Source organism: Colletes gigas, unplaced genomic scaffold, assembly GCF_013123115.1.
Source record: "Colletes gigas isolate AHSC1104 unplaced genomic scaffold, ASM1312311v1 Colletes_gigas_Sc00016, whole genome shotgun sequence".
Classification (NCBI taxonomy): domain Eukaryota; kingdom Metazoa; phylum Arthropoda; class Insecta; order Hymenoptera; family Colletidae; genus Colletes; species Colletes gigas.
Window position 1 is genome coordinate 4,083,329 of NW_025106645.1, and position 15,966 is coordinate 4,099,294.

The 15,966-nt window shown below is 34.5% G+C and overlaps 4 protein-coding genes across 4 annotated transcripts; 2 read left to right on the top strand and 2 right to left on the bottom strand.

The window, feature by feature from the left end:
• Positions 1-603: 603 nt before the first annotated feature.
• On the top strand, positions 604-9,344 carry LOC122400121. The gene is made up of 5 exons (XM_043401380.1): positions 604-832; positions 1,023-3,706; positions 3,777-3,850; positions 4,001-4,158; positions 9,238-9,344. Exons 1-4 carry the CDS (start codon positions 748-750, stop codon positions 4,116-4,118), a joined length of 2,961 nt encoding a protein of 986 aa, XP_043257315.1. The 5' UTR covers positions 604-747; the 3' UTR covers positions 4,119-4,158; positions 9,238-9,344.
• On the bottom strand, positions 4,516-6,472 carry LOC122400123. The gene is made up of 4 exons (XM_043401382.1): positions 6,376-6,472; positions 5,670-6,155; positions 4,897-5,566; positions 4,516-4,798 (listed from the first exon to the last, which is right to left on the bottom strand). Exons 2-4 carry the CDS (start codon positions 6,139-6,141, stop codon positions 4,588-4,590), a joined length of 1,353 nt encoding a protein of 450 aa, XP_043257317.1. The 5' UTR covers positions 6,142-6,155; positions 6,376-6,472; the 3' UTR covers positions 4,516-4,587.
• Positions 6,870-11,897, bottom strand: LOC122400122 (glutamate receptor ionotropic, kainate 2-like). Its single transcript, XM_043401381.1, has 11 exons — positions 11,829-11,897; positions 11,082-11,377; positions 10,883-10,996; positions 10,229-10,302; positions 9,944-10,120; positions 9,242-9,468; positions 9,056-9,165; positions 8,749-8,942; positions 8,561-8,666; positions 7,837-8,026; positions 6,870-7,483 (listed from the first exon to the last, which is right to left on the bottom strand). Exons 3-11 carry the CDS (start codon positions 10,956-10,958, stop codon positions 6,997-6,999), a joined length of 1,641 nt encoding a protein of 546 aa, XP_043257316.1. The 5' UTR covers positions 10,959-10,996; positions 11,082-11,377; positions 11,829-11,897; the 3' UTR covers positions 6,870-6,996.
• A 276-nt stretch (positions 11,898-12,173) lies between these two features.
• LOC122400129 lies at positions 12,174-14,974 on the top strand. The gene is made up of 6 exons (XM_043401392.1): positions 12,174-12,288; positions 12,396-12,554; positions 12,717-12,817; positions 12,981-13,964; positions 14,065-14,190; positions 14,324-14,974. The coding sequence occupies exons 2-6, from the start codon at positions 12,453-12,455 to the stop codon at positions 14,610-14,612; spliced, it is 1,602 nt and encodes a 533-aa protein (XP_043257327.1). The 5' UTR covers positions 12,174-12,288; positions 12,396-12,452; the 3' UTR covers positions 14,613-14,974.
• The last annotated feature ends 992 nt before the right edge of the window (positions 14,975-15,966 follow it).

The following is a 15,966-nucleotide window of genomic DNA, read 5'->3' on the forward strand; positions in this document are numbered from 1 at the left end:
ATCCAGAAAAATTACTAAAAATATCATAACACCTTTGATAACTTCAGATAGTAAATACATACTTATTAGCTTAGATAAAGATAAACTAAGTGTAAATATTATTGGTACATTCTCATGTAGTATTGCAGTTTTGCTACTTCACCTTTGTATCATAATTTTTTAATAAAACTCTAAACAATATGAGTTTAAATACTTTTTAAACAAATTTTTTCATTTAAACCCAAAAAATACGCTAAAAAAATTTGGACGTTAAAATCTGATACACCCTGTATAAAGTGTGTCCATATAGTATGCTGTATACATACTTTCTGAAACACCATTTCGTAAAATTTTGTACGAGACACCCTGTATTTATTTACCATTCATAACTGTAGTACTATATGTGTAGTAAATCCATATATGACAGGACATTCGTAACATTTAACGAGTTTTGTGCTTTTGATGAAATATTCTGTTGCTGAAATATTTTTTAGCGAGAAATATAACTTCTAATATTGTTTTATAATAATTTATAAGGAATCATATGGAAATATAGAACTACAACCCTCTGCTTGAAGCGTGTTCTAAAACAAAGTATGGAGCACATGTTCGTTATTTAAACAGTGACAAGTATTTAATGCAAAAACTTTGATATTTTTAACGATGAAAATAAACTTTTCAAATATACACAAGACGTGGTCTCTTAACACCGAAATACTTTTATAACACTATTTCATTGAATTATACGTTCGAAATTAAGTATGGTAAATGAGTGCCTTAAAAGATCAAGATCCCGACTACGGGCCGTCCGTTGCAAATAATGAAAAGCATCAACGAATTTACGAAGAAAACGGTAATATTAAGATTGTAACAAATATTTATACAATGTTTCATTTAAAACTAATATATCTAACCTATTACTATACCATTAACCAAAGTCAGTAGATATAAAATTTTTTTGTTTCCGTTATTTAGTGAAATATTGTATAATCAAGGATTGAAAACAGTTATGATATTGATTTCATGCTAATTTATATTTTTAGCACGAAGCAACACTGCAAAGAAGATAACGACTATCATAGAAAGGGAATTTTCTCAAGAAATAAACACAAAGGAGAAAGAAGTTTTAGAAATTCAGGAAAGATTGCACAGAGCATCAAAAGCTCTACATCTTTTACGTTACGTCATAGTCGCAGACTTTTATAATCGCAAACAATGTCAGAATTTACAAAGCGCAGAGGCAAAGCAAACCCAAATTCATCCTGCGATTAAACAGTTAATTGGTAAATCGCCAAAAGTATGCAATAGTTCGTTAATTTCCACGTCAGTGGCAACATCAAGCAACGAAAATTATTTCATGGTGTCGCAAACATTTTCAACGTCTCCTACGAACGCGATCAACTACGCTGCATTAAAATCGGAAAAGTTAGAGGAAGATACCTCTGAGCATTGTTATTCGGGAAAACGTAGCAACGAAACGGACGATGAATCGCGTCCAAAAAAGATACCTCGATATATTCCTCCAAAAAGTGGAGTCCCGGAATCTCCGTGCCCGTCAAGAGGCATCAGACATAAAGTCAGAAAACGTGTAATCATTGGTAATATATCAAAATGGATACCTCCGGAATGGAGAGAGGACGCAGCTAGTCACAAGTGGACGATGTACGTTCGAGGAAATAAAGAGAATCCTGGTATCGATGATTTCGTTAGTAAAGTCAGATTTTTTTTGCATCCCAGTTACAGACCTAACGATGTTGTGGAAGTTACGACACCTCCATTTTGCCTCTCAAGACGCGGTTGGGGTGAATTCCCTCTAAGAGTACAATTACACTTTAAAAGCGCATTTAATAAACCAATGGATATAATTCATCATTTGAAGTTAGATCGCACTTATACTGGTCTACAGACCTTAGGATCCGAGACACTCGTTGATATATGGATCTATGCGGATCCACGAAATTTGAAACGAAATATTGAGAAAAGCGTCGTTCAGTCTATTAACGAGAATGGATCGCAAATAGAAACACATTTCGACGATAGCTGCAAGATAAAAGTAGAAAACAATGAACATTTTAATTCCACCTTTGATTTCACGAACGCTGAAAACGAATCAACGGACTCGACAAATAAAAATTTCAACCTAAGTATCAAACCAGAACTTCCACAGGATAGTGAGATCGATGAAAATTCAATAAGTACCAAGCAAATACGATTTTACATCGACCTTGATCATGATTATTGTTCTTCAAAATACTCGAACAATTTCAAAGGAAATTTAACTATCAATCACTCGTCGATCTCAGCGAGATTAACAGATTCATCGATAAATAAGGTTTTTAAAGAAATTGAGCAGGAAAAAACTGTAGAGACAACAGTTGAAAATAGTATTTTAGCAATTACTGAATCTTCCATAAATGGAGATTCGAGTAACATGAAAATTAAAGAAGAAATTAATCCAATCGCACTGTCGTTAAACGAACTTAATACGAGTAAACCAAAAGCGCTTCCGTTATCAGGTTCCAAAGTGCAATCGAATCTCCGTCCTCTAGAAATTACCATTCCACCATTGTTCGAATCGTCGAGCAAACATGTTTTGGTTCTCCAAAATAAGAAAACTATCTCCGTAGATATCGCGATGCAACGCACCGACGAACATAAACCTAATAATAATTCAACAAAATCGAAAGTAAATTTGTCTGCTTGTCGCGGTATTAGTTTGTTGAAAAAGCCTCCAAATTCGAACCATCACGGAACGGAAACGCAACTTTGCAGAAGCATCCTTCTAAACGTAAATTCCAATATACCGGCGTTGAAGATAGCCGAAAGAAGAACTTTGCAAAATAACCACCCTCTTGACGCGCAAGACGAGGTAGGATCCGATGAGTTCGCGGCGAATGCCAACAATCTGGAAGAATTGAAAGAATCGAGGCTGCAATCGCGTCAGAAGATCACATTAGGCAAGGACAAACACAAGCTTCAAAGTAAAAAAGAATTTTGCGACGATGTCTTCCGAGCGATTAAGACTGCAAAAATTACGAATATTCAGGGCTTACTGCGATTTATTATTAGAAGAATGCCTATGGTGACTCGAGACGCCACTGACTCGGATTACAGACAACTCCATCCTTATGCCTGCGCCAGCGAAGAAGAGTTTTTTGAGTATAGCGTTGCAAAACGCACCGCTTGCGAATGGGGTCGTGCGAAGATGGTACGATGTCTTTTGAAAAAAAAATTGTTCCCTGAGGAGGAATTATGGACCATTAAAGAGATAATGATTTGGGCGCGGTTACATGGCTACGCGCCTTTGTGTTCCGACATCGCCGTTCAGTCGTTAAAGCAACAAAAGAATTTATTTGACTCCGCGATTACCAAAAGTGTTTCTACGTGCACCGAACCGGACAATTTCTGTAAATGGCTTCAAATCTGTCCAGATCGACCGAACGATCAATTATTTGATTTTAATTTGCGGCAATCTAACATGTTGGACGAGGAGGTCGATATCGTCAATGATGAAATTCCACTGAAAAATCAGAACATAGGCACAAAGAAAGGCACAAATGATAAAGGATTTCCAAATGCAAAGCTCGCGGTACTGGAAATAGAGGAAAAATTGGCGCCACTTCACGACTTTGTTTGCGAAACTGCACGTGAGATCGGCATTAAACTGACTTCTGAAGAGATTCTACCCAATGTGATAGATTGCACGGCTGGTCGAATGATAATGCGGGTAAAACATGTTACCGAGTTTAGTATCAAATTCCCTGGTAAATTTCTTAAACGTATGTGTACTTTTTCAGGCTGTCGAGTGTCTTGTCGATGATCTGATCAGAATGTCTTTAGCAAAAGCTTGGGAAAGATGTAATGACAATGGGTAAATATTCCTTTCTTAACCGAAATACTTATACGTGTATATATATTTTGTATAAAATTCACAATTATTTATCATGCTGCAAATGTTAATATAAATGTTATATCACGGAAACGAATCGTGACAGTACTTTTTTTTTCATTTAATTTGTAGATATCCGAAGATAATCGTTTTGGACGATGTACGTGGAGCTCTCTTAAATCGCGAAGAATTCGATATCTTTACGAATCAAGGATTAGGATCGAAGTATCGACTAACGACAATGGATTAATTAAAAAATATATACAAAAAAATAGGAACTTTAGTTACAAGTAAGAAAATATTTTAATTGAAAAGAAATTGCTGCCATATTTAAAGCTCGAGCAATATACTTCTTTTTTACTAATATGCTCCAGTACCATTCCGAAAACGCAAAGCCTCGCACATGTACAAATCTGTAAGTTTGAATAAAGTATATAAAATTTTGTACGCATAAACATTAAGCATTTCTTAATACTGAACTATCAACCTCTTTTCTGTCATCTCCGCGTGTAGTTAAATTAATTTCAATTATATTTCGTCTTTTTCTTTTTTGCATATTTAAATTTAAAAATGAAAAATGATATTCTTTTTGAATACATACGAGTGTATTAAACAAAATAATATGAATGAGAAAAGAGGTCAAACATTAGATACTAAATGTCAGTTAATTTTTTCTTTTTTTTTTCAGAAAAACATGCTCACTGCTTTTGTTGAACTGCTCATCGCATGATAACATAGTCATTTTCTTGCAGAGATGCCTGTGTCTGTAGTTGATGTAGGGTGATATCTTTTAATCGAGGCGACATTGGAACATAATTACAAGTGTCCATTATTTTTTCTATTGCAAAAGCGTTTCCTTCGCCTAGCACGGAGCTTCGAGTAGACGTTACAGACATAATGTTGCGTTCACAAATTAAAATATCTTGCGACCTTTAAATCATTAAACAAATACATCGTACATATTTGACGTCGATATATGTAAAGTAAAATTGTAAAAATATTAATCATTGTTAGTTGCAAGTACGAACCTAGTACCCTTCATGGATTCTGAGGCACATCTTTGTCGTGGAGGTAAAGGCGGCGGTTCTTCTGATTGATGATTATAAAATAATCGATCCATATAGAAATGCGAAGTAGTTGCTTTACTACTGTCCATCTCATCTGCAATTTCCTCATAAATTCCAGACGCTATTGAGATATCTGAAATCCTTCTATTATATGGAAAGTTGGGCACATCTAAATTGTCACTAATATTTGGAACACTAGCTGGTTCTGGTTGATAGACGTTTTCCGTCATTTTGCTATGTATCTTAGAACTTATATCTTCGTTTGCTATGTTACTGTCTCTATTTTTGCTTATCTTTCGCGGCAGTTCCTCGCGTATCGAAATTCTAAGATCACCTTCGCTTAGGCTCAGTGGTCTTCGATTGATTTTATTTTTCGGACCACGACCCTGAGTCACTAAATCTTGCAATAATCTACTAGCTTCTAAACAAAATATATGAAGCTCGCCAACCCCTCCACAGAATTCTTTAGTCGTATGAATCACACAAATACATTTAACATCCTCTGGTCGACCTACCGTAATTAGATGAAAATGATTAACTTCTTGCCACTGAAGATTTTGTATTACTTCACCCGTATAAACATCTTTTACAAAGATTCCTATCGTACTAGCTATCAAATCACCATATAGCCCTGCATGATTATAACAACAATTAGAAATATAGTTAAAACATACATCAGGTACTAACAAATAGACTTAAATGTATGGTGTTTGAATAATCAGAAATTCAAATACCAGTCAATCCTGATGCTTTTGAATGCACATTATCTATTACAGATATACTATGAGATCCTGGCACAAACAGATGCCTTCTGGGTCTTAATAGCTGTCTAATATTTGCTATCCAACGTTGTGACTCTGTCTCTGAATTACCAGCCAGGTACAACAATGGCTTTCTTTCTTTGACAGGGAATATACCAAAGGCAAACTGTTTCGATCTAGATTGTGTACGACAAATAATAGCATCCGACGGTATTATTACTGAATTGTCTCTGCCATTCGGTGATGTAGTACCACCGTTGCTAATGCCATAATCAAGTTGTACTTTGACACCCAAACCAGGGCCTAGTTTTTTAATAGAACACCAATGTCTCTCCCAAACCTTCCAAGGAGCTAATGTCCTCTTTCTCACCTTATGAACTTTATATTTACCACCAAGATATTTAACGTCTAAAAATCCAGAGATTTCAGCGTTCTCTTCAGCCATTATAATATATTTTTCTGGAAGACATTATAAAGTTAACGCTTATAAAACAATAACGATCGGTACTTTTTTTCAAGAACAAAAGTTCTATGATACAAACATCACTTACTCCGCTATTTAAATAATAAAAGAAGACTCAGACTATTTTTGCGAACGAATTACTTTCAATTTATCAATAGATACAATTACGAGATTTCTCGCGAAACAAAATTCAATTCAACAAATATCGTGGTTTACCTTTCAGAAGACGAGCAGGTTCAGCAAACAGCTACATTTCCATTCAAATACTAACAGCGAAACTTCTTAATGCGAACATTCACACGTTTTTATAAAATCGCCCGGTCGTTTGACTTAAAGTTCGATGTTTGTATTATTGTTTACTAACTGGTCAACTCCTTAATCTTAAACTCAATACTGCCAACAAAATAAAACTTTGAACGTTGACAGCTAGTGACAAACTACAATTCCCTAAGAAAGTCTATTCAATATAATTTGAGATTATGATCGGTATTACATTTAAATATAAATAGTAAACAATAACGCTATGTATAAGGCAACGCAAATGTATTGTTACTTTAATTTCATCGTTTTCAAAGTAGTTATTTTATTGTTTACATTATTTTTTGTTATTAATATTATTTTTAAAATAGGTAATAGCGTTATATGATAAGAAATATTAAGTTCGATTAACACACTGACTGTCATATCAATGTTCCATATTTAAGAATATCCTAATTCTTTATTCCACTTACTGAGGGAAAGTTGGAAATATTTAATAGTTCAATGATTCGTTTTTTGTTTTGTAACAACGTAAGTTTGAAACGACTGCCACCAATGACAACCATGCCAATCAATGTGTTAAACCGTATACTGAAACAGAAAAGCAGAAGGAGTCCTAATTGGAATTAATCTTCGATCGCCATCTTTGTCAGTGACTACATAGTAACTTCTTCCATTAATAAATTGTTGCTTTCTTTGCATCAGGATATTTCCAGCATCATGGCAAATATTCGCCGTGTTTCCCTTTATGAAGTTTATCCGTTTTTCAAGCGGAGAATTTTTAATCGGACGATTCTGCAACGTTACCCTCGGGAAAAGAGAATTACGTGTTTTCTTTTGTTTACTGTTTTTCACTCGAATCAATACGAACGCGTAAATTGTTTCGAACAGAAAAATAAACGCAGCGATCGCGTATCCTGCCACGATGACTTTGTACGTTAGAAGAAGATCGGCGTTTCGCAGTTGTCTCTCGGTTGAACGGAGATCAACTGGACAAATTTCCGCTAATGGAAGATCCTCTTCTTGCCTATGATGTATAATACCTGTCTCTACTAGTCTAAGCAACCTGCGATTAGACAAGAAACTTTTTAAATGACCGAGTTTTCTCGTTGTTTTTAAAATTCGGGGGTGCTCGTGTCTTGGTAACCTGACGCTATCATTGTAAACGCACAATACAGGGTGTCTCACCTGAACCAGGTCACCTAAATATCTACATCATTTGTGACGATACAGCAAATATTTGATGTGCAATTTAAATGTTATCAATAGACCAATATATTACAAAGAATGAACTATAAAAAATCAACTAAATATTCAAGTTTCTCCGAATATTTTTTACACTAATCGTAGATATCTTTGTACAACGATCGAGTTAAATTTAAATTACAATTAAGGAATAAAAGTGTAACGGTTACTTACATCTTATTAACATGCTTCTTAATGACGGAATCGTGAGGAAAACCGAACGCACGACTTGTTACCAAAATGCTTCCGGGCATAATAACGTACGTACACCGCAGATTATGGTCCAAACGATTGCGAGTTTTATTCATGTAATCTTGAAATATTAAAGTTTGCAGATAATGGGCTTCCGCTAGAAACAGCTTTCCTAGACATAGGTAAAAGAGACAAAGGAAAATGTTAGTTCATTCATAAACGTAACTTATACAGGGTGTTCGGCCAAACCTGGGAAAAATTTTAATGCAAGATTCTAGAGGCCAAAATAAGACGAAAATCAAGAATGCCAATTTGTTGATTGAGGCATCGTTAAAAAGTTATTAACGTTTAAAGTTCCGCCTGTAGAACGGCAACTTGAGGACAGCTGCGCACGCGTGATAGTGATTCTCACTCAGAAAACTGTAAAGCTGTCGATACGTCACTCAGTAGAGTTTCTCATGCTGAATGAGAACCACTATCGCGCGCACGCAGCTGTACGCAGGTTGCCTATCTACAGGCGGAACTTTAAACGTTAATAACTTTTTAACGAAGCCTCGATCAACAAATTGGTATTCTTGATTTTCGTCTTATTTTGGCCTCTAGAATCTTCCATTAAAATTTCTCCCTGTATAGATAAGTTACTTGTATTTTTATTCATTAACATTTAAGTTTCATTCCATTTTATCGATCAGTATTTAGTACGTACTCTTGCTCACAGATTCTAGAATGGCTTTCGACGGCTCGTAATATTTAAAAACTCCTTTCCCTTGTCGTTGGCTCACTTTTAACAAGCTCAAATCGTTGTAACTATTCTGAAAATTATTTATTTCAATTTAAAATACGTCTCCGCTGATATGTGTATCGAACAGAGATAGCCATTGTCTGAAATCCTACTTGGGAAAGAAGGAAATCAACTGTACGGCCCTTGTAGGTGACCCAACTGTAGCCTTTCTGGACTATGTCCTGTACAGAACTAATGGACAGAGTAAATTGAGGCTTTGTGAGGAACGCCGTGAGGTTCGCTGTATAGAAGGACGTCAGTATCAATATAAAAATCCACCAAGTAGCAAAAAGCATTCGCGTCGAATCTAGAGTTTCGGTTAAAAAATCTTACAATGTTTATTACCTGTTTATGACCAATGTCGGACAAATTTTATTCATGACCGACGAACACAAATTTTAAATTCAAATTGTATTTTACCTGCTGTAGCGACAATGTTCGTTCCCTGTTTCAAAAGTGAACTATAAACGAACCAGAAACAAGAGGTCAAACTAAATCTCTCAGAGTCTAAGTCGTGCCATAATTTTGCTCTACAACGAGAAATCAAATACAATTGTCAGTGATTATTTAATTACACAAGAAGACAATTCTGTTTGTTTCAGGCACCTGATACTGGCGAATAGGTAAATGACCGGTCCTACGAAGATCAAAGATGCCAGAACTAAAATCCAAACGGTCCTTTCGAACGGTGCTAAGAGACCAGAGCCAGTGGCTGATTCGTGAGGTCTTTTCATCACGGCTGTTAATCTCATTTCGTCCAGGGAAATGCTGAACGTGCAGAATTGTCGCATTTCCGGTAACACCGGAAGAAACGCGACAGCCATGTCTACTTTCTGCTTCAATGTAATAAATGTTTTACCAGGCTCCTTCTACGACCTCTTCGTATCCCGAATTGTAAATCATTGTTTTCTGCGCCCCAAACTCGTTTATATCAATAAGAACTCAATATGTTTATTAATGAACTTATTCGATCTATGTTTTTTTTTATACATACAGGGTGTTCGGTAAGGAATTTTTTTCTCGAAAGTGCGTAGGATTTCGGGGGTAATTGTGATGACCAAAAATTATTATAATTGACCCCCGCAAACGAAAATAATTTTTTTAGAACGATTTGAAATTTTTGAATTTAATTGTTAATAACTTTTTAACGAAGCCTCTATCAACAAATTGGTATTTTTGATTTTCGTCGTATTTTGGCCTCTAGAATCCCCCATTAAAATTTTTCCCAAGTGTGGCCGAACACCCTGTATATCAGCAGAAGTAAACTGACGATTTACACTTCGAGATGTTTCTTCTCAAGTCTGTTACCTTTCCGTAAAGTAAACCAAGAATACCCTTATTCTTATTGCCAAGGATATGCTCCTCTGGCGGAATAATAGTGTACGAGAAGTTCAACTTCGAGCTGATCATATTGAAAATATAAAATGCGTATCCTTTACCGACCCATATCCCATTCTCCTGCACTATTCCAGAAAACGGCATATCCTGCATATGTTACAAGGGAACATATTGAACGTTTAAGGGAGTTATTGTAAAAGGAAAGTTTTAATCTTTAAATTTATGATAATTTTAATTGCGTACAATGAAACTTACATTCCAGGATGTAACTGTAATATGCGACGGTATCGAAGTCTCTGCCTCGCTGTTCGTCTTGTTTTCAAAATTATCTAAAAATTTTAAAACACACGTTAAAATAAAAAAAAAAATACAACCGTATCGTTATCTTCGATCGTTTCAGAAAATGGATTCCGCAAGATCTATCGGTGATATATGAATTGTAAATTGTCCAGTAAATGAAATGTTTTACGATTAATTTAGTACCGGAGATAAAAAATGTAAAGAATACGTTATTCTACGGCGATTAGACGACATATAGGGAAAATAAAATTACAATAAATTAAAAGCTACAATTGTAAGATTATATCTCGCAAAATATTTTTGTGAGCCACCTCTGCTACGTGTTTATAATAAATGTATTGTAAAAATGGTATAAATCGTTGTATTATTTTCTAATTCCTCTTGCATAGTCTTAGAACCTATTTGTTGTTATATGTGTCACATTGTATAAAATGCTTCAGTTTAACATACATATATATTTTAATAGTTAAATGTCATAAATTTAAGCGTTTGAATACTTTCACGTACGAGTAGTATATTTTAAAATAAAAAGGTACGTTATTTACTTTAAAAGTTAGACGTTATTCGTTGGTCAATCTAATTTTCGATCGAATTTAAGGAACCTCATACCTTGACTATCAACGTAACGAGTGCAATGTTGCGACCAGATGACCGTTGCAACAAGCAAAGCGCGGGAGATGTGCATCCTTTGACAAGAATTTAAGTTACATGCGTATCCCTTCACTGCAATTCGATAGAAACTATTTTAAATAGATAGATAGGATCTAACAACACAACAGACCTTGCATTAGGGTAAATCGATACTGACGTGGTCACATCCTTGCTGACAGCAACCCGGCTGACATCCACGCAGTGACAGTTGACGCATTAGCACCTTATACAGAGTGTCCCGTAATTTGTAATCTTGCCGCGTAGAAAGCCATTTCAAGAATAAACTATAAAAATTTGAAAGTCGAATTCGCAAAAATAACGAAGTTACAAGGAATTGTTTTAAACGCGTAAAAGTGTGAAATGGCAAGCGATAAGTATATCTTGAAACTTTGTTAAAAACTTTAAACACGTTTTTTCTCGAAACCACATACTTCGAATTGGTGTCCGGGACAACTGAAAAAGTAATTGACTGGTCAATATCAAATATAGCTGAATCTAAAATTTAAATTTTAGTTTTCATTTATAATATCTTTTTCCATCAGTATACAGTTAACATCATTTTTCTTTCAAATACCACGTACTTTTCAATTTTCAACAATTGTGACGGTTGTACAAAAAACATAAACAGAACAAGAGCGCGAAGATTTGTTAGACTAACAATTTCCAACTAACAATCGGAATATCGAAATAATACAGATATTTATTTCAGTTTTCGATTATATATCGGATTCGATATTATAACAATATCGGTATTTTGATATTATAGCGATTTTGGTATAGCTTTCCTGACACAATACCAGTATCAAAATCATATCGGTGTTAAGTTTCTGCTGACATCCTCCAAAAAAAATTTCAATCGAAATTAACATTAAAAAAAAGTAATGTATAAATATGAAATACGTACATACTTTTAAAGTTGTTACACGATAGTCCCTTCTTAAAACGAGGATTTACTGTATTCCTGTATTTACGCACGCGCCTAATCTAGGGAAAATATATTTTCGTTGCATTTTCGAAATGATCAAAATTTAGAAGCATATTATAATACACAACAAATTTAGAAGCATGATGAACACCTTACGGTATTTAACAATATTTGAAACGATAGATGCATCGTGAACGTTGATAATCGGCACATCAATCAAAATAGATGCGATCGTTGCGATACATTCAATTCCAAGGGCGCATCCTCTAACAGTGGTTCCCAACCATTGGTTGAGATGCAGCCAGCGTCAATGGTGGATAGAAGAGCGACGATAGCTCGTACACTGAAATGACAACAAGTGATTGATATTATTGACGACGGTAGAATGTGAGTTACGAGAGGGAAGATATTTCGGCGCGAACGGGAGCGCACTTTGTTGGTAAGTAACCCGACAAAGCATCCCGTTCGTGGAAATGATCGTGCATTCGGGACTTTCATTCAAGGTGTATGAAAAATTCCCTACCAAATTACCGTCTGTGAGTGCAGGTTATGTGAGCTACGAAACGCGTCGTCATTAGCCGTTTCTCTCAAATACTGGCCAGGATGGGCCAGGGTACGGACACCTGCACTGACAGGCCTACCGAAGTCAGCGTCATTAGATTTGTATCGAGGAATCGCACCATTGAGGAAATCGCCCCAAAAAAGGTAAAACCGCCGGAGCCATTTAACAGGTTCAATGACCCCTTACTCAAAACAAATCGCGAGACGTTTATCCGCTTTTTTTCGAGTTATTCCAGTTCTATTGTTACTTGTTTATACATATTGGCAATCAACGAATCCCTTTAAATAACGAACTATATTTTTCAGGAAATATATACATGCAAACAACGCGGTTGTGGCAAAATATTCACCAATCAAGATGAATACAAAACACACGAAGCTCTTGAAGCTTTAAAAATTAGGTTTATGTAAGTTAACTTTTTATTTTCAGGATATAACATTAGAAAACTTTTTTCATATTAATTTTATTCGATATCCTAATATTCTTAAAAATGTTAACCCTTTGCACTCGAGAGGTGACTCTTATATTGTGATTTTGAGAATAATTGTAACTTTTTCTTGTTTATACAGCTGTCGGGAACCCGGATGCGGAGAAGAATTGTCTGATCCTGGAAGCATGTGGCGTCATTACCAAGAATGGCATAATAATGAAACAAATGTATTTATATGTCCCTATACAAATTGCGGGTCTTTACATACAACCAGTAGTAATTTAGAAGAACATATCGAAAGCTGTCACAGACAACCACCAACACTGCCAACCGAACCAGAAGTAATATGTTTCGAAGACCTTGAAAGTGCAATGGATGAAGAAATTGTACAAAGCACCGACGATTGCTACGAGAAAAGGACGAATGAAATTTTTGCAATAAAAGGACATCAGTACGATGATAATAATAAGCAAGGTATTCTTAGAAATGACATTATGCAACAACAAGAAAAAGAGGTTTCACATGATCGGAATACTCCAAATGATAACTCAATTAAGGAAGATTATTCTTCTACTAGCGAATCCTTAAAAGAAACTGGTGGATTTCCTATAACTGAAAATCTAATCCTAAGTACAGAGAATTTTCTATCCAAGTATGAAGGCAATACGAACAAATGTTCAGAACTGCAAATAGAACATTCCCAAGAAAAAAGTAACGTAGTTTACGTGAACGGTGATATTACCATTACAAAGAATTCAAAGAATGAGATGTGTAATATGAATTCGAGAAATCAAGAACATAGAATAGAATTGGATAATCTTGAGAGAATCTTCAGAAGCGATCATGATCGTGATACTTCGAAAAGCGAAGAGAATACTGTGGAAACAAACAGTAATTGTTCGGACGACGAAGAATATACTCCAAAGAAGCAACGTATGTCTAGATACAAGCAAGAAATCTACAAGTGTGCCACTAATGGCTGCGGGAGAAAATATAAATACATATCCCATTATCGTCATCATCAAGACAGTCACAAATTAGTAGCCAATACAATTAGTTCAAATTCTAATAAATCGATAGTAAAACTAAAACAAGGGAAAGCTACGACGGTCAGTTTTTTCTTGTAAGTGTACAATATATTTTAAGTTTTAATATCCTTCGAATTTCAAGTAATTATTGTTGCTTTAAATTTTATTATTGTTAATTTATTGTTCGTCGATTAGGTGTAAAATTCCTGGCTGTGGAGCACAAGTGAGCAATGTAACTGGTCTATGGAAACATTACCAGGACAATCATGCTAATTCAAAACTGCCAGTAGTACAAGGAACTAAGAATAATGAAGTATTTCGGTAAGATCATAATTAATATTAAAACGATAGTAACTGCTATTCTATATTATGTCACCGATCGTAAACATGCTTAATCTCGTTAGTATAAAACTTGTTTCTTTTTTCTACATTTTTAAAAGAGAACATGTTCCAGATGCAAAATTCCAGGATGCGAAACAGAGTTCAATACGACAGTAATGCTATATAAACACTTCAGTGAAGTGCACTCAAATGGTTCTGGCAATAATGCTAGCACAAATACAAAGACTGGAAATGGGAGTAGTTTTCATTATACTGAAATATTCAAAGATGATACTACTAGCCCGCAAACAAACTTCAAGACTGACTTTAAGGCAAAACATAATATTAATGTAAATGATTGTACGAAAAATACCGACGAACAAAGATTATCGTCAATAGTTAAAACGGAAACTCGAGATTGATTCGAGATAAACTAGTGTCTTTAATCGCGATAAATAATTGTAGCAGTATAAAGTAGAGTATTTTACCAGGGCCATATGTATTTGACTTACGAAACGAATTATTGTTCCTTCCTCTTTACGAGCTATTCTATTCCTCTTTTATTATACTTTATCTCTTTGACTAGTCACTCTTTATTACGCTTGTATTATTATTTTGAATGCTACGGCCCTTGTTAAATACTCGCGTTTTTATGATTCTAACTCTGAATAATAGAAGCATGAGACTGGAGATCAAACTTGAGAACTATCTAAGTTGTTTTTCTATGACTTCTAATTATCCAAAGAAATAATAACATTATATAATAAAAGTTTCCTAATTTAACGTGGTGGCAATGCTTGAAAAAGCATTAAATTTCTTTCTGTATCTTGCATTTAAAGATTTTGATTGTCTGTACTTCGATGCTTACTTATATTTTGAATAATAGTAAAAGAAATACTAGATTGTTAAGAAAACAATTTATGTAAGTTTCCATGTTTTTAAAAATACTTCAATTTAAAAAATGACTCCCAGTTACCTTAAAAATGTAACAAGTAATTCGATCAATTTCGCGAAATAAGGTCTTGTTTAAATACTCAGTGATTGCAATCATAAATGCAAAGTAAAAGTACAGTTTCATAGATTGATGGGCCCGGTTTGGGCAAACTTAAGAATAAAGTGCAAAGAAAAGAAACGACTTGCTGCAGTAATTTGTGCGCATGTTATATAAAACTCTTGACTTTCCATACTGATTTTTACTATTTTATATTATTGTATCATTTTGATGTAATTTATATTACACATGTAATTGTAGTTACTATACTAGATATTGTAGAATTGTAAGTATTACACAGCATTTTTATTTGTATGTCTGTACGTTGAGAAATAAAGTGCAATAGTGAGTTAAAAATAATTCATGTAAATCTTTATTTCGCAACTAATTATTTCCTTTTCTGTTCAAGATGTAACAAGATTTTTAAAAGAAAAATTAAATGATTTTATAAGACAAATGTAATGCAAAGATAATATTCTCATAAATCGTTTCCATTCTTTTTTTTTTTATTCGAAATAATCAAGGTTGTCAAGGTCAATATTTTTTCAAGTACATAGAACTAAAATAAAATATAATACATTGCATTTTCTATTTTTAATTAAACTTAACGCTTAGCCAACCGTGTAACTTAGTTTAAAGCGGGAAAATGGGAAGATCTTCCCATTCAGTTGGTTAAGTATTAATTAGCCAAGATGTACCGTTTCATCTAAGTTCTTCATTAAATTCAAATGAAAATATCTTTCATATAATCACAATTACTGATGTGCTGGTAGTTTAAAGCTTGC